Source organism: Cataglyphis hispanica, chromosome 9 (genome assembly GCF_021464435.1).
Source record: "Cataglyphis hispanica isolate Lineage 1 chromosome 9, ULB_Chis1_1.0, whole genome shotgun sequence".
NCBI classification, from domain to species: Eukaryota; Metazoa; Arthropoda; class Insecta; order Hymenoptera; family Formicidae; genus Cataglyphis; species Cataglyphis hispanica.
In genome coordinates this window covers 26904-45620 of record NC_065962.1, presented here as the reverse complement: position 1 = coordinate 45620, position 18717 = coordinate 26904, and the positions used below count along the sequence as shown (strand labels likewise).

Genomic DNA, 18717 nt, shown 5'->3' with positions numbered 1-18717 from the left:
TCTACTTTAGCTTTAACCTTTTCAGATGTTGGCTTAATTCTTTGCTTAGAGACGAAATAACCAAGGAAAGGAATTTCATGTTTGCCAAAGAGGCATTTGGACAAATTGATAATCATGCCAAACTGTCTAAGACGATTAAAAACAGTGTGAAGATGTTTAGAATGCTCTTTCTCCACAGAAGCAGTTAATATGTCATCAAGATAACAAAAACAAAAATCAAGTCCTGATAGTATAATATTCATGAGACGTTGAAAGTTTGAGCAGCATTACGCAAACCAAAAGGCATTACAAAGAATTCAAAGAGGCCAAAAACTTTATAACATTTATTCATTCGTTTGCTGACCATCTTATTGTAAGCATCGTTCGAACATTAAACTTTATCAAATGTTACGAAGTCTAGTGATTTATTGAATCCTCGCCATAACTGGTGACCCCGACGTGATTAGCTGATGTGATACAAGATTGCGAAAATATTTTGTGTATCCGCACGGATGAATTTAAACCACCAACTTCGGAAACTCTCATATCAAGAAAAAATCTACGATTCCTTTGGACATATCTCCGATTGCTACTCCAGGAACTTCAGCGTCAATTCCATCAGAAGAATTCCAGCAACACGTAACAAATAATTTGGAATCTCTTCGTCATACCGATAGTGAGCCTCATCAACAAGGTCAGCCAAACGAGATCCATTCAAATGAATTTTGTCTTTTGAAATTACCGAATTTTTGGCATAAGCAGCCTAAATTGTGGTTTGCTCAATTAGAAAGTAAAATTATAATCTTTCAAATTCGCTCAGACGACGTTAAATATAGCTCAGTTGCTCGGCATCTTGATGAGCAAGCGTTATTGGCAATTGCGGAGATAATTGAAAATCCACCTGAAAAAGATAAATATCTTTATATTAAAAACATTTTAATTAATCGATTCACGGATTCTGAAGAAAAACGTCTTCGACAATTATTAGCCGGAATAGAATTAAATGACAAAAAACCATCAGAATTTTTACGAGAAATTAAACAATTAGCGGGAGGAGCTATTTCAGAAAATATTTTGCATTAAATTTGGTTACAAAGATTATCTTTCCAAGTTCAAGTTACTTTAGCTGTTGTTGAAGATTGTCCTTTAATTAAGCTCGCTGAACTAGTCGATAAAATTATGAATCGCGAAACTAGTCTGCAAGTAGCGTCAATATCTTCTCCACTTAAAGAAAATACTTCAAATTTGGCAGATCTCGAACGTAGAATTGTTGTACTTGAAATTAAACGCCTACGTAGTAGCTCTAAATTTAGATACAAAGAAAAAAGAAGATTTAGATTATTGTCAAGAAATAAAATAGAAAAAAAACAAAAAATCTGTTTTTATCACAAAAAGTTCGGTACTAAAGCGATAAAATGTACCATATCTTGTGACATGTCTAAATCTCTAATTGATAATCAGGAAAACTAACTCCATCGTTGAGTTGTGAGGCGGCTGACAACGGTTCACCTACCAATCGTCTTATTATTTTTGACAAGTCCTCAAGACTTAATTTTTTAATCAATACAGGAGCTGACATTTCTTTGATTCCTAAAAAATTAATATCAAACTCTTAAGCTTCTTCTTTTAAACTTTATGCAGCTAATGGTACAAAGATTAATACTTATGATTTCAAAACGTTAACTTTAAATCTTGGATTAAGAAGAGTTTTAAGATAAAAGTTTTGCATTGCGGATATTCAAAGAACTATTTTAGGAGCAGACTTTTTAAGTCATTATGGAATTTTAGTCGACATAAAAAATAAACAACTTCTTGATAGTGTTACCGGTTTTTCATGTGGCGTACAGCGACAACTTCAGAGCTACCAACTTCATTTCATTCATTCACCAATTTTTTTATAAGATTCTCGCTGATTTCCCTGAATTAACTCGTTTTGCTCCTATTTTTACAACCAAGATTCACCATGCAGAACATCATATTATTACTTAAGGTCCTCCGATTGCTTCGACAACTCGTAGACTGTCTCCAAAAAAATTGAAATTTGCAAGGGATAAATTCAACCTCATGGTAGAACAAGGAATTTGTCGACCGTCAAACAGTACATGAGCAGCTCCACTTGGTTCCCAAAAATGGACAGAATTCATGGAGATTTTGTGGAGATTATCGAGCTCTGAACGCAGCCATTATTCCTGATCGATATCCATTTCCTCATATACAAAATTTCACTGTTGGTTTACATGATAAAAACATATTTTCAAAAATTGATTTGGTTAAAGCCTATTATCAAGTACCTATAGCTAAAGAGAAGACATACACAAAACAGCTGTTACTACTTTTTGGCCTCTTTGAATTCTTTGTAATGCCTTTTGGTTTGCGTAATGCTGCTCAAACTTTCAACGTCTCATGAATATTATACTATCAGGACTTGATTTTTGTTTTTGTTATCTTGATGACATATTAACTGCTTCTGTGGAGAAAGAGCATTCTAAACATCTTCACACTGTTTTTAATCGTCTTAGACAGTTTGGCATGATTATCAATTTGTCCAAATGCCTCTTTGGCAAACATGAAATTCCTTTCCTTGGTTATTTCGTCTCTAAGCAAAGAATTAAGCCAACATCTGAAAAGGTTAAAGCTAAAGTAGATTATAAAAAACCAAAAACTATACATGAGTTACGAAGATTCATAGGAATTATTAATTTCTATCGTCGATGTTTAAAAAACGCTGCATCACATCAAGCGGTTTTAACAGAATATTTAAAGGATAGTAGGAAAAGAGATAGAAGATTAATTATCTGGACTCCTGAAGCGGATGAAGCCTTCAAAAATTGTAAGAATGAACTTTTAAACGGGTTTCCACTTTAGCACATCCTGCTCCGAATGTATCTCTCATCCTTACTTGTGACGCATCAGATTTTGCAGTAGGTGCATCTTTAGAACAGATAATTGATGGGATTAACAAACCAATTGCATTTTTCTCAAAAAAGTTAAGTGACACTCAACGTAATTACAGTACTTACGATCGAAAACTTCTTGGCATTTATCTAGCCACAAACATTAAACATTTTAGATATATGCTTGAAGGACAGATCATAAACCTCTAATTTATGCTTTTCGACAGAAATTAGATAAAGCATCTCCCAGAAAGATTCGACATTTTGATTTTATTGCTCAATTTTCGACTCAAATTTCGAGCATATTTCTGGCAAACAAAATGTAGTTGCAGATTCCCTTTCAAGAATCGAATCCGTTTCGATGCCAATGATAGTTTCTCTAGAAGAATTAGCCGAGTTATAAAAAGAAGATGAAGAATTAAAACACTTCTTACTAATCCATCTCTCAAGCTACAGAAACTTATACTTTCTGATTCTACTACACCCATTTTCTGTGAATAATAAACTGTTCTACTGTCAACATTCGTCCTTATGTACCTCAACAACTTCGTAGAAGAATATTTGATGTTGTTCATGATTTATCTCACCCAAGTGGTCGTTCTACCTGTAAATTAATACAACAGAAATTTATTTGGTCAACCATGAAGAAGGATATCAAAGAATATCAAGATCTTGTTTACCTTGTCTACGTGCTAAAGTTCAGAAACACACTAAAAATCTTCCACGGAAAATTGCTGTTCCAGATCAACGTTTTCAACATATTCATCTTCATTTGATTGAGCCTCTTCCTATTTGTCAAAATTTTCGTTATTGTTTAATCATGATTGACAGATTTTCCAGATGGTCCGAGGCAATTCCTTTAACAGAAATCTCTGCGGAAACTGTTTCCTCTGCTTTCTATGCATATTGAGTTGCGAGATATGGTGCCCCCAAATAATTACAACCGATCAAGGTTTGAACCTCAGTTTGAAGCTGCATTATTTAAAGCTCTCACCAACCTTATAGGTTGCGAGCGAATAAGAACTTCAGCTTATCATCCAGCTTCCAATGGCATTCTGGAAAGATGGCATCGAACTTTAAGAAGTGCCATCATGTGTCACGCAAAGGAAAATTGGATTGAGATTTTACCAACCGTTCTACTTGGACTTCGCACTTGCTTCAAAGAAGATTTAAATGCATCTCCAGCGGAAATGCTTTATGGATCAACACTAAGAATTCCTGGAGAATTTTTCATTGAAGAAGATCTTTCTTCTGATCCTGAAATTTTTATTGAACAACATAGAATTCATATAAGGGAAATTAAATCGAGACCAATTGCACATCATCATAAGAAAACTCCTTTCTTTCATAAAAATTTATACGATTATACTCACGTTTAGATTAGAGATGATACTGTTAGATAATCTCTTCAACCTCCTTATTCTGGTACTTTTCGTGTTGTTGAAAGAATTAATGATTATCTTTTCACGATTGATATTTCAGGTAAAACTGTAAATATCACTACCAAACGTCTTAAACCAGCCTTCCTTCCAAAAGAAATAGACACCGACACTTTGGCGTTTACGACACCTTCTACTCCTTCTGATTCATCTACTTCGACTTCTTCGGGTAAACAACTTAAAACTTATTCTGGCCCTAAGAAGAAAGTTAAATTCGCAACGTAGAACGTCGCTGGGTGAGGGGTGCTGTGGCGTACAGCGACAACTTCAATACTATCAACTTCAGCGCTACCAACTTTATTTCATTCATTCACCAACTAATTTTATTCATCTCATTTATTGATTTAATTTGATACATAGCAACATGAATAACATTTAAGCGAGGAGCACACACTTTTGCATAAGCGCATAATCATAAACATAAAGAAATTGATTGGTCCACAAATATATGCATAAGGAAATGAATTAATCAATTTCCTTATGCTTATATTTGTGGACCAATCAATTTCTTTATGTTTAAGCGGGGAGCACACACTTTTGCATAAGCGCATAACAATAAGCATAAGGAAATTGATTGGTTCATTTTCTTATGCATACATTTGTGGACCAATCAATTTCTTTATGTTTATGGTTATGCGCTTATGCAAAAGTGTGTGCTCCCCGTTTAACTCTGTAATGGGTGGTGTGTGGCAGTGACAGTTAGGCCATAAAGTATAGGTAGCGGAGAGCGTAAAGCGAATTAGTGAATAGCGGCGGGAGTCTGCATAGAGGGCGCGGGAAAGCAAGATGGTGCAATTCGCCATAAAAGAAGGAAAGGAAAGGAGAGGTAGCTACGGAAATGTGGAAGAGCTATCGAAAAGAAAAAAGGCGAAACCGGTGTTGCGGAAGGGAGAAGAGGATGTGTTGAGAAGTAGAAAAAAATCGGGAGTAATGAAAGATGCGGAGTTAGGATAGAGGGAATGGAGATACGAATTGATGAAGAGTGGAATTGAAATGAGGATGAATGAATGAAATGAGAAGGAATGGAAGGTGGAGGGAAGAAGGAAATGGAAAGAGGAAGGGAAGAGAAGAAGGAATGGAAGGAGTGGAAAAGGAAGGAATGGAAGAGAAGGAAGAGAGGAAAGAATGGAAAGAATAGAAGAATGGATATGAGAAAGAGGAGGAAAGGAATGGAAATGGAAAGGAAGAAGGAAGGATAAAAGGATGGAAGGAATGGAAAGGAGAGAATGGGAGGAATGGATAGAATGGAGTGAAGGAGGAAAGAAGGAGGAGGAGAGGGAGGAAGGAAATGGAAGGAGATGGAAGGAATCAAAGAAGAGGATGGAATAGGAAGAAATGGAATGGAAGGAATGGAAGTGGAAGGAAGGAATGGAGATGGAAGGAAGGGATAGTGGAAGGAGAAGGAAGGAATGGATAGGGTATGGAAATAGAGAATGATGGAGATGGAGATGAGGAGGAAGAAATGGAAGGATGGAATGGAATAAAGGGGGAAAGGTGAAGGAGAAAGGATGGAGGGAATGTGGAAGGAAGGGAAAGATGGAGAAGTGGAAGTGGAATGGAGGAAGTGGAAATGGAATGGGATGGAGGAATGGAATGGAATGGATGGAAAGAATGGAGGAATGAAGAGAATGGAAGGAATGAAAGGAATGGAATAAGGAAGGAATGGAAAAGACGGAATGGAAGTATAGAAGTGGAAGGTGGAAATGGAAGGAATAGGGAAGAATGGAAATGGAAAGGAAGAAATAGGAATATGAAAGGGAAGAACATTAATTGTGGAGAACAGGTAAGGAGGAGGAGTAATAAGAAAAGAGCATGAAGAGGAGGAGAAATTGGAAAGATGGTCAAAAGAATTAACAAGGAGAAAAAGGAGGATGGATAGAAAGTGGTGGACAAGATGAATGGATGAAGGAAGATGGGGGGAATGGACATGGGATGGAAGGACAAAGATGAAGGACGAAGATGGGTGGAGGTGGTGGATAATGGATCTGATCTGACCAATAGTTTGGATAAAAGGGGGGGAAGAAAAAAGGTAGAAAGAAAGGAGAGAAAGAATAAAAAATGGGTGTGGACGCAAGAGAGTAAGGAAGAGTTTAGATGGAAATGAGAGAAGGAAGGAAGAGGATGAGGAGGTGGAGCGAGGATAAGAAGGGAAGTGAGGAGGTGGAGATGGAAGGAAGAAGGGAAAGAAGAGAAGAGAAGAGAATGGAGGGAAGGAAGTGAAAGAGAGGAAGAGAAGGGAATGGAGGAATGGAAGGAATAGGGAAAGAAGGATAGGAATGGAATAGGAATGGAGGTGGAAGGTGGAATGGATGGAATGGACAGGAGTGGATGGATGAGAAGGATGGATAGATAGGAATGGAGATGAGATAAGGATAAGGAGACAGAAGGATAATAGTGGATGGATGGATGGAATTCCGGCGGAGGTGGAAGTACGGAGGGGAGAACTTGGAGAAATGGGTGTGGAGAATATGTAATAGGGTTTGGAAGGGGGAGGGATGGACAGATGAGGGGATGATTATGCCGATATTAAAGAAGGGGGAGGGGAAGAGGGTAAAAGAGTATAAAGTGTGTCGCTGACACCGATGCTATATAAGATGTACGCTTCGATGCTGGCAAGTAAATTAAGCGATGAGGTGGAGAAAAAGGGATTGGTGCCGCAGAATCAGATGGGATTCAGGAAGGGGTTAGAGACAATGGACAACATATTTGTACTGAATTATTTAGTGAATAAGCAGTTGGGGAAGAGAAAGAAAAATTAGTGGTGTTCTTTATAGATTTGAAGGCAGCGTTTGATTCGGTAGATAGGGAAAATTGAGGAAATTGGTGGAAACAATGGGTGAGAGGGGGTGAGGGAAGGGCTGGTTAGAAGGAGTGAAGATATTTTGAGGGAGACTAGAAACAGGGTGAGGAGGGGGGAGGATTTAGGAGCAGGATTTTGGACAGAAAGGGGGGTAAGGCAGAGGTGCCCATTGAGCCCTCACTTATTTAATTTGGTGACGGCGGATATGGAGGAGGTAATGAGCAGAGGAGGATAAGGAGGGGTTAAATTAGGGGGATGAAAATTTACACTTTGGCATACGCGGATGATGTGGTTTTGATTGCGGATGAGGAGGATGGAATGAGGAATATGATAGAAAGGTTAGAGGGCTATCTGGAAAAGAAGGGGTTGGAGTTAAATGTTGGAAAGTCGAAAATCTTAAGATTCAGGAAAGGAGAAGGAAGAGAAAGGAATGTAAATTGGAAATGGAAAGGGAAAGTGATAGAGGAGGTAAAAGAATTTACTTATTTGGGTTATGTAATGCAGAAGAATGGACAGGAAGCACAGATAAGAGATAGGTTAAGGAAGGGTGCTGCTGTAATGGGTCAGGTTTGGAGAATTGAAAAAAGGAAATTTAAGAATGATTAGGGAAGAAGATTATGGCTCTTCGATAAACTGGTATGGTGGGGTATGGGGTGGAAATCTGGGGCTGGAGAGAGGAAGAGTTGGAGGCTCAAGAAAGATACTAAGAGAAGAGTGGAATGGGAACCGAGCTGGAAGTACAGAGGATAGAGAGGGATCGGAGAAGAGTGGGAGTTCAAGAAAGGTAGGAGGAAGGTGGGAGTCGGAGAGATGGAGGAATGAGGAAGAAGAAGGAATTATCGAAATGGGAAGAAGAAAGGTGTGGATTTTTTGAAGACAGGGGTATGGGCGTGATGGAGGTAGAGGCAGAAAGGACGGAAGGAGTATTAGACTTCGTCTATTTTGAAAAAGGACATAGAGATGAATAAAAAGGAAAGATGTGAAAGGATAGAAGGATCAAGATACAACAAGTGCTACGGAGAAATCAAGGGGAATGGGATATCAGAGTACCTGAAGAGTGGGGGGAAAGTAGATGGCAAAGGATGGCAAGATACAGGTTGGGAAACGGAATGAGGGGAAACTGGAAGGATGAAGAGAGTAAAAGCTGTAGATTATGTGGAAGGGAAGAGGAAACATGGGAGCATGTTTGGAAAAGATGTATGAACTGGGGGGTAGAGAAGGGCTGACAAGATATTGTTGTGCCTCGCGGGGAGGCACTGGAATTTTGGGATTTCGCCACTAAAGGCTTAGGAGCCGAGGACCGGGTCAGGAGCCGGTTTATTGAAAATTCTATAATTTTTCCTCTAAATAAATCAGTTTTATTCTTATATGTTGAGTCACTTTTTTTTTGTTCCCCTTCACAGTTGTGCGTATCACGGTATAGGGTTATGTCGGCGCGAATCGGATATCGCGGTCACGGTCGCAAGATCAGCTATGGCTTCGTTCGAGTAATAGTTCAAGTCGCGGCTAGATTTAAGTTGATCGCGGTAACTGTTCGATATTAATCGGTGATAATGACTGCCCGATATAAATTAATAATGATGACTGCTCGCCGCGTATTATATTCGCGGTGGTATCTTTTTATTGCCTCCTGTTTGATTGATTTTTGGAGGGGATTCCTTAGCGACACAACTATATGTGGTTGTGTTGCTCGAATCGTTAGGTCGAAATGCAATTTAAGATCGTGCGAAATTCTTTGCATTTCCAGATGATTTGATTCTTTTCGCAATCGCTTAGCCTCGGCGCGTGGCTTGCTTCGTCAGCGTTTCGTGTAGCGCTGGTAACGTTATACGCCTTTAGCAATATCTCACTAACTCGTGTTAAGAAATATTTCTTTAAGCTATTTAATAATAATTTGGCTATAGCTATTTGGGTTATAATATGTTGGGAAAGGTGTTGGTGGAAAAGGGTGAGGTAAAGGGGTGGTTGAGGGAATTAGAGAGATTAAGACGTGGGGGAGAGAATGAGGGAAAAATGATCGGATTGAGAATTAGGTAGAGGATAAGATTCAAAAGGAGGAGAGATAGAGAGGAGAAGGCAGAAAGAGAGAGAGAGAGAGAGAGAGAGAGTGGGCGAGAGAGAGAAGATTGATGTGGGATGTGTGAATGAAGGTGTGTGAAAGGATTAGAAACGTGATATGAGCCGGAAGCTGAGTAAATTAGGGTAGGGCAGGTAGCGGTGTGTGTGTGTGAGTGTGTGTGTGTAGATAGGTTAGAAATAGGTAGAGGTTAAGTTCAGATAAGTTAGAGTTAAGATAATTGTAAGCTAGAGTTAAAATAGATGTAAGAAATTAAATTGCAAAAGTTTTTAACCCCAAGGAGAATCAATACATCATATATCTATCTATCTATCTATCTATTTTTAAGTTTATTAAATTTGTAATTTTATTTTATGTTTAGAGAAATATAAAAAGTGTAAAGTAACTTTATAAAAATTATAATTTTTATCTTAAACATATATACTTTTATATTAAATGTATGCACTACTAATATATTATTATTTTATATTACATATATCTCTATGAATCTGTGCGAAATATTTTAAAAATATAATTTTTTATCGAAAAAATCACAAGCAGAAATTTCTTTATTGGTTGCATGATCACTTCTTTATTTAAAGCATTGAAAACATATTAAAAGAAATATTAAGCAACATAGAATGTAATATCTTTTTACATGTATATCTTATATAATATTATTTCTTATATTATATTACAATCTTAATATCTTATAAAATATATAAATATAAAATTAAATACTTCATGTATTTAATTTAGTAATGGTGTAAAATATAATGAGAAATTTTATACGGATATTTGCAAAGATTCAGTGTTTACAATATATTCGGCAGATTTCATTATAGATAAATCAAAACTTTCATTGCTTGAACTATACTTCATTAATTTGATTTCCTTCGACATCTTTTTTTATATGCTGACAGCTTGTATTTCTCCCGTTTCGTTTGTATTTCTCGAAAAACTTCGCGAATCGATCGTGAACCAGCAGCTTGCTTTAATTCGTAAAAAAATACTATTGTAGATGCTAAAAGACCTACAATAAGCGCTATAAAGCCAGCGCCTAAAGGCGTCAATCCTAAGACTCTGACACTTTTGTCAAGATTATCATATTCCTTGAGAACTTCGCGAAGATTGAAATTGGCTCTCCGATGAATAACATCACCGAGATGAAAATAAATAATGCCTGACTCTCTCAACCATGAAATAATCTACAGAATAATAAAGCATTTCAATATTATTTACCAATATTTGAAATATTATTATTAAAAAAAAAATTGTATAAAAAAATTTAAAATAATTCCTCCTCCTCTCTCTCTCTCTCTCTCTCTCTCTTTCTCTCTTACTCTTAATAATTTATATAAATTTTTATAGTACATGTTTAAATGTTGTATACATATAATGTAATATACATATATTATTTTTCTATTATATTTATATTGGGAAAAATATGATAAAACCGAGTAAGTGAGTACCTCTGTTTTTCAGGATAAGTATTATTATCTTTGGCTAACTCATGTTATTAGTTGTATATTGATGCCATCATTATATTCAGATGAACTGCGCTTATATCCACGCGATATTTTTTTTTGAGAGAGGTTTTTAGCCAGAAAAGATCAATATCAGGATAACAATCAAATCGTTGTGGACTTTTTCTACATTTGCTATGGTAAATGCAGCATTACTCTACATATTAGAGATTATATCATATTAGTTTTGATCGTCATTTTGTACGTTGGAATATACAGCCGCCATATTTATTATTTTTCTCGCGTTGGAACATAACGAATATCTACACATCTCATATAATGAAAAGAGGAAAAATGTTATCCTGACTTTGTCTCCCTACAAAAAGCAATTGAAAACAAAAATTAGCATTCAGAAAAAGAAACCTTAAAAAAAACTTTTTGAGACCCCTAAAGTTAAAAAATTAAATAAGAAAGTTCTGCAGCAATGTAGCACAAAAGAATATTTTTATTTGTGATTTTTATCAATAGAATACATATTTATTGTATCTTGAATTAAAATAAATCTAGATTTTGTAATTACACGGTATTTTGTATGTTTTCAAATGGATACCCGGTTTTACTGATATCTTTAGTTTTATTTTATTTTTTCCTATAAGATAAGTAAATAATTTTGATTAAACTTTAAATTTAATCATTAAAAGTAAAATAATTTAAAATATAATAATAAAGTAAGAAAGGCCAATGAAATCTATTAAAATAAAAACCCATGAAAAAAAATGATTAAAACAAGGTGCTATTTTAATGGAGAGATATCCAATGGCTGTCGTAACAAAGAAATATTAATTAAATTATTAGGAAAGCAAGGTCTAACAATAAATTGAATTAAAACAATAATTAGATTAACTTAATAAAAGACTTAACAGAATATTTAAAACGAAAGAGAGTTTGACATCGAAATGTCTAATAATCATAAATTTAACCTCAATATGAATAGATAATAATCATTAACGATACAAACGTAAACTTATATTTTGAAATAAGTAAGAATAGTAAAAATATACATAGCTTCTGAAAGATAACGTCGTAACAAGACTAATCACAGCGTGATCTCTATGGAAGGAAAAATAAGAGTCGGCTAGGACTTAGTTACTTTTAGTAATCTCAGAGGGAAAAGATGCAAGAGTCAGCCAAAACTTTTTTACCCTGAAGGAGGTTCGACTTAATCAAAGCCGCGAAGACTCCCTCCTCTATTCTTGGTCAGAGGTCTAACGAAGCTGCCCTTGATAACGGAACGTAGTACGCAGGAAATGCTGTAAAGACGGATGGTACTACGCCGGGATTCGCTTTGACTACCCAAATGAATTTATTACTGCACCCGAATTATAAGAAATGGCAATGCCAAGGGTTAAACCCCGAAAATCATCCGTAGGATGTTATTGTAGTTGCCCTTCGACTTAACCATGTACGCACGAGTATTCGAAAGTTGTCAAGGCGATCTAAATAACGAGAAAAAAAGAAACTGCAAGCTCCTCTCACTTCGCCGCACCAGCATCTCCGCTGGGGCCTTGCGCTACCGCGATTGAGACCCAGCCTTACGCGCAATCGGCGTTTGTAACGTCGACTTCCGTTCCTGCCTGCCTTCGACAAAGGAGATGTCGAATGTGTTGGGATCCCTGGGCAGGACACATAGCTTGGCTATAAGTCGATTGTAGGTGGATGTTGATGTCTTGAGAGTGACAACCCTTGTCAAGCCATCCGGTCCAGGATGTAATTGGATAACTCTTACTAGAGATCATTTTCTCGGCGAGTACCGTTCATCTGTAATCAAAACTAGAATACTTTTCTTAATCTTGTTCACAGGATGATGCCATTTAGAAATGGCTTAATAGCGCTGTAAGCATTCCGATGATCATTTCAATCAGAAATGCTCTACTCTCTGGCGAAGTAGTTGCCAACGCGTGAGTCGAGACGTGGACTTAGTGGAGAGATTGGGCTCCGGGATAGCAGTCGGTGCCTCTCCAATCAGGAAGTGCCCAGGTGTTAGGGAGTAATCCGTGACATCATCGAATAACAAACGGAACGGCCGAGAATTCAATACCGCTTCAATCTGCGCTGTGATGGTGGTCTCCTCATACGTTACGGCGGTGTTTCCCAGTACTCGTTGCAAATGAAACTTCACGGATTTTACTGCAGCCTCCAAAGTGTAGAGCTGATGGAGGGTTGAACCTCCACTCGGAACCTCCATACCGTCGTTGGCTAGGAGCGAGGCAAGGCTAAGCTTCCTTGGAGAAATGTTCAAATAAGCGTTTCAATTCAGTGTCAGCTCCCACGAAGTTCACCACAATCGCTTTGCAATGTTGCGTATATGCCTCTTCTTCCAGTGAAGCGTGTATAGGCAGCAATAAACGCATCCGTTGTATAATCCGTAACTACTTCGATATGCACGACCGATGTAGCGAGACAAACGAATATAGTTAAATGGCTTTTAAAGGACCATGCCGCCCAACAAGACCCAAAATCTTGTAGAGAGCGGGCTCGATCTCTACATCGAGGAGCGTTTCCTTGTTGGATTGAGGCAGAATTTCAGGTCGGTTGCTATTCCACTTTTGCAATGGAAATACTCCCGATTTGCAGAGCTGAATTAGTTATTGATATCTTTTATTTCAGATGATGAATCGGTTCCTCCGAAGATGTCATCCACATATCTGCCCTTCGTCATGGGAACGATTGCCTTAGAAAAACGATATCCCTCATCTTTCAATTGTTGAAGAGTTCTTAACGCTAAGAAGGGTGCACAGTCAAGCCATACGTCACCGTTGTAAGTCGGCAGGCGATAGGTTGATTATTCCGTCCAAACCACAGGATTCTCTGAAAGTCCCAGTTGTCGGAGTGGACGACAACCTATCAGAACATCATCACAATATCGGTTGAAAAAACCCTGTGCATGCGCGTTTAGATTAGAATTTCACACATATCGGATTGAAGCTTGGCACCAGCGTGGAGAATATCGTTCAGCAAAAGACCGTTGCTAGTGCGGCTGGATCCATTGAATACGACCCTTAGTTTGATGGTGCGACTATTCTTTCGTAATACTTCATGATGAGGAAGGTAATGGATAGGAGACGGTTTGAGAACGTCCACTTTTACCATGTGGCCTAAGCACTTGTATTCATCAATAAAGTCGACGTAGAACTGCTGAAACATACTCTTTGAAGAGAATTGTAGAAACAATCTCCTAAGGCAAAGAGCCTTTGACTTGGATTCTCCCAACACCGATGGTTTTAAGAGAAAGATGAACTATGTATCTGCCCTTAACATCTCGTGAATGGGTAGTCAAGGAGTGTTGTTCACACTCCTCCTCTTCATTCAACGTTGCCTTGGTGATATTGGTTAGCTCCTTCTGCATCCAAAACCTCGTGAGTAGATTCTGCATTTCGAGATCTGGTGAGCAGTGATACGCTTGCGAGAGAGGTACATCGTCCGCAGAAATTGAGCCACAGAAGATCCATCCGAAGATGATTTGCTGTGCTGTAGGTGAAGAAGAGTCACCTGGTATCAATCCTGGTTGAATTACAGCATGATAGTTTTCAGAATCGATTATAATGTGTATCGGTCCAGTGAAAGAATAATTCGGATCAGCTAGCTGGAGTCCTGAAATGTGAGGCCAAGAAGGAGAGCTCACATTAAAAGGTGGTAACTTGGTCGTGAGGCGTGACAAAACGAAGGCTCGAATTTGACAACTGAAGGCTGTATCGTGGATGGACTGCAGTCGTATCTCAATACTTCCCTTTGTAAGACCGGAATATGTGCCATCAATTCCGAAGAAAGGTATAGAGGCTGCACTATGGTATAGTAGAGTTCATCGTACCAGATCCTCCGAAATAAAGGACAGTTCTAATTTCTGGTCGATCACTGCGTACGGGATGTTGTTCTCTATTGCTTGTCCACATCAAAGCTCTACAGGTAGCAAGCAACGTAAGATCTGTCTGTTTGGTGCGCGCAGATATTGCATTTCTTTCACAATTCGAGTGCAGTGATAAATTCATTTGGGTAGCCAGAGCGAACCCCGCTAGTTTCGCGGAGTAGTACCGTCCGCCTTTATGGCATTGCCTGGTTTCCTGCATACAACGTTCTGCTATCAAGGGCAGTTTCGTTACCTGACCAAGGGTAGAGGGAGGTTTCTCGGCATTCAGGGTTGAAGTCTCCTTCAGGGTGAAAGAGTTTTGGTCGACTCTTGCATCTTTTTCCTCTGAGATTACTAGAAGTAACTGAATCTTAGTCGACTCTTATTTTTCCTTCCATAGAGATCACGCGGTGATTAGTCTTGTTACGATGTTATCCTTCAGAAGCTATGTATATTTTTACTATTCTTACTTATTTCAAAATATAAGTTTACGTTTGTACCGTTAATTATTACCGTTGATTATTATCTATTCATATTGAGGTTAAATTTATGATTATTAGACATTTCGATGTCAAACTCTTTTTCGTTTTAAATATTCGGTTAAGTCTTTTGTTAAGTTAATCTAATTATTGTTTTAATTCAATTCATTGTTAGACTCTCTTGATAATTTAATTAATATTTCTTTGTTACGACGCAAATAAATTCAAAATTATACTAAAGTAAACATGTTGTCTACGTTGCGTTTTCTATAGTTCTTTCCTTCATTTTGTTCCGCCTTTTTAATCTTTTTAATCTCTAAAACTTTATCTTATGTAAATTTTAAAATTTTAAAAAGGATTTGAAATGAGTCGTAACGTTTGAATTTAAGTATAATACACTTTACATAGTATATTATACTCTTAACAATTTGAATAAATCATATTTTTACGCTTTAAGTATGTGTCTCGGCTTCTATTGGTCTTTCTTATTTTGTTACTGATTTTTATTTTTTGAATTTTTCAAATCTTATCCATTTTTGTTTATTATTTTATGATTTAAGATAATTATGTTTTTATTTCTTAGTAGCAACTTTCCTTATTTATTTAACTAAAAATTGTTTGAGGTTGGATCAAATAATTTTCTAAACTTTTTTATAAATTTAATTTTAATTTTGTTTTAGAATAAAATTGCAAAAGTGTTTTTAAGCAATGTGATTTTTAAGCACTTTATGGTATTTTATAATGTAATAATTGAGATAGTTTTATGTTCATTATGATATATTATGATAAGTATTAATTATACGTATGTACAAATGATATTGTCATATTACCGTATTAACAGGTCGTAATAGCCACGGTTGGACCGCAAAAGATGTATAATAATTGCTTATCATTTGCTTCATAATTCTGTAGCCCTTACAAACATAATTCAATTTGTTTTTTAGCTTCTTTTCTTTAAATACTATTTTTCTTTAAATACTATTTTTAAAAAAATAGATGTATTCTTATATCTTACTTTAAGATCCTCGTTAGAGATGTCATCTTCAGGAAAAAAAATTGAACCTACAATTTTACCGATAATCGCATAATTACCCTTCTTGATGAATCTATGCGTCATTTCATCATCTTTTACGGATACATATCTTGTCGGTAATTGACTCCAATAAGGATCCTGAAGACATTATATGTATGTATGTATATATGTATATATATATATATATGTATATATATATATATATATATATATATATATACATACATACATACATACATATAATGTCTATATGTATATATATGATATATATATATATATATACATACATACATATAATGTCTATATGTATATATATATATATATATATATATATATATATATATATAGGATGTCTGGAGTCAATCAATCACTCATCATGTATAGAACATGTGAAACCAAAAAAAAAAGTTTTTTACCATCTTGCGATTTTCGCAACAATTATTGAAAAATTAATTTAAAAAATCAATTTGTGTGAGTATAAGCGGGCAATTAAAAGAGACAATGGTTTTGCGGTCGCTAGACGCAGATCAAGTTTTGAGAGGAGCAGTATACAAATGACAATTTGTCACAGTGTTGTCGGTTACAGTGCATAACGATGAATTCTTATGTTCTAACAAATACATACCAATAGTCAGTACTTTCTTTGCTCGCACAAATTGGCCGATTTTTTAAATTAATTTTTCGATAATTATTGTAAAAATTGCAAAATAGTGAAAAACTTTTTTCCTCAGATTTATCTGCTCCTGCACACGACGGGTGATGCGAATTGACTCCGAACACTCTATATACATAAAAATATATATACAAAGTGTCCGACAAGTAAATGATCAAATGAAAGACGGAATGGTTATAAATTGATCACTCAGAGCAAAGTAGCTTGCCGACTGATTAGTCAATCCGCAACTGTCAACCGTAATCCCAACCGCAACCGAATTCACAATCCGTAGTGTAATATGGCCTGTAACGACAAAGCGTTCAAGCACATTACCAGGCACTCAGCTCACCGACATGCGTCCGGTTAAAGATCGGCGATAATTGACCCTTCTCAATAATAACTCTTTTATTAAGCTGTACAAAAACATCGTACAAAAAAATTGTACGAGACTTTTTTTTCAATTTGATCCAATTTATTTCCACTTTTAGGCACTTATTTGTCGGATATTTTGTATATGTATATAACGGAAAATAGGGTAAAATTGGATACTTTTGTTTCTTTGTGATAAATATATTTTTGACTAACTATTAGTTGTAGAATGAGACCATTATTTTGTGATGAATTGTGCCCATGCCCATGTACTCTTTTTTTGAGAAATTCAAAATTTTTAGGCCAAAAAGATTGATATTGCAGCAACACTCGACTTATAAGTCAAAAATTAAAAGATAAAGAAAGCTTAAATGATAAAAATCAAACTAAATAACAAATAAATATATGACAATAAAATAAAAATCAATTAGAGCTCGGATGTGGTATTTAGGGCATAAATAATAAATGATTGTAATGCTACATATAAAATTAAATTAACATTGCATTATGATGGAAAAATAATAATTATAATTTTTTAAAAATTGATTAATGCATAACAATGAATCGAAATCAAACGTTTCGATCCTTTTGTGTTGGCGCCTCCTTTTACTCGACTATTTTTTTATAAAAAAAATGAATATCTGCGTGGTAAGTCCTACGAGTCCTAACAGAACTAATCTTTAATTTTATATATGTATATTGTATTGTACGCGTGATTTGTATGGTTTGTTTTTTGTATGGCCATTTGTATGGCCTCGTTGCGTCGGACTACCTTCTTATAAATATAGGAGTAATCTAAATTAGATTGCGTCGCTGTATCGTACATTGTTTTGCCATTTGTGATTCTTTTTTATTTTATTTTTTATGTTCTATCTAACAATAAGTCTCATTGAAAAGGACCTAAATTTGAAATCATGTTTGATACCGATTCATTGTTTTGTATTAATAGATTTTTTATGAATTATAATTATTTTTCATAATGCATTTTTCATAATGTTAATTTAATTTTATATGTAGCATTGCAATTATTTATTATTTACACCCTAAATATCGCGTCTGAGCTTTAATTGTGGCCTTGATTTTATTGTTATATATTTATTTGTTATTTAATTTAATTTAATCGAGTTGTTAGTTATAGTTTTTCTACACAGAACATTTGCTTCGGTAAATACAGCATTTTATTTTGTATATACAGGGTGTTTGGCAACAGGTGAGTCTAAATTTGAGGAATGATTCTACATGATAAAATAAAACGAAATCAAGAGTAAGAAAATTTTGGTGATGGCTTCCTCTTTTAGTTATAAATATGTGAAAATTCGCATAAAAGGCGAAATATCACAAATTTTACATCAGCTGTTACAAGGAAAGCTTCTGTATTTATGTGTCATTTTGACACATAAATGTATTTTGACTTTACTTTACTTGGCGGATTACCGTGCTTCAGGCGCCTTTTATGCGAATTTTCAAACATTTATAACTAAAAAAGGAAGCCTCCACCGAAATTTTCTTACTCTTGATTTTCATCTTATTTTATCATGTAGAATCATTCCTTAAATTTAGTCCCACCTGTTGCCGAACACTCTGTATATTAGAGAATATATCGCACTAGTTTTAATCACTTTGTACGCCGGAATGTACAGCCG

The 18717-nt window shown here is 35.8% G+C and overlaps 1 protein-coding gene and 2 long non-coding RNA genes across 4 annotated transcripts in view; all 3 read right to left on the bottom strand.

Annotated features, from left to right (window-relative positions):
• Positions 1-736: 736 nt before the first annotated feature.
• On the bottom strand, positions 737-3796 carry LOC126852073 (uncharacterized). Its single transcript, XR_007687775.1, has 8 exons — positions 3554-3796; positions 3411-3477; positions 3000-3252; positions 2294-2910; positions 1805-2204; positions 1401-1569; positions 1101-1282; positions 737-880 (listed from the first exon to the last, which is right to left on the bottom strand). It is a non-coding gene; the product is annotated as an uncharacterized LOC126852073 (long non-coding RNA).
• Positions 3797-3813: 17 nt separating this feature from the next.
• On the bottom strand, positions 3814-5256 carry LOC126852077 (uncharacterized). Its single transcript, XR_007687779.1, has 3 exons — positions 4247-5256; positions 4006-4130; positions 3814-3928 (listed from the first exon to the last, which is right to left on the bottom strand). It is a non-coding gene; the product is annotated as an uncharacterized LOC126852077 (long non-coding RNA).
• A 4701-nt stretch (positions 5257-9957) lies between these two features.
• LOC126851974 (uncharacterized) overlaps positions 9958-18717 on the bottom strand; it is a 29294-nt gene continuing 20534 nt past the window's right edge. For both annotated transcript variants that reach the window (XM_050596383.1, XM_050596384.1), the window contains 3 exons: positions 16033-16188; positions 15848-15931; positions 9958-10376 (listed from right to left, as the gene is read on the bottom strand). In XM_050596383.1, the coding sequence (XP_050452340.1) occupies positions 10050-10376; positions 15848-15931; positions 16033-16188 (567 nt within the window). In that variant the 3' untranslated portion in view covers positions 9958-10049. The remainder of the gene's footprint in view (positions 10377-15847; positions 15932-16032; positions 16189-18717) is intronic.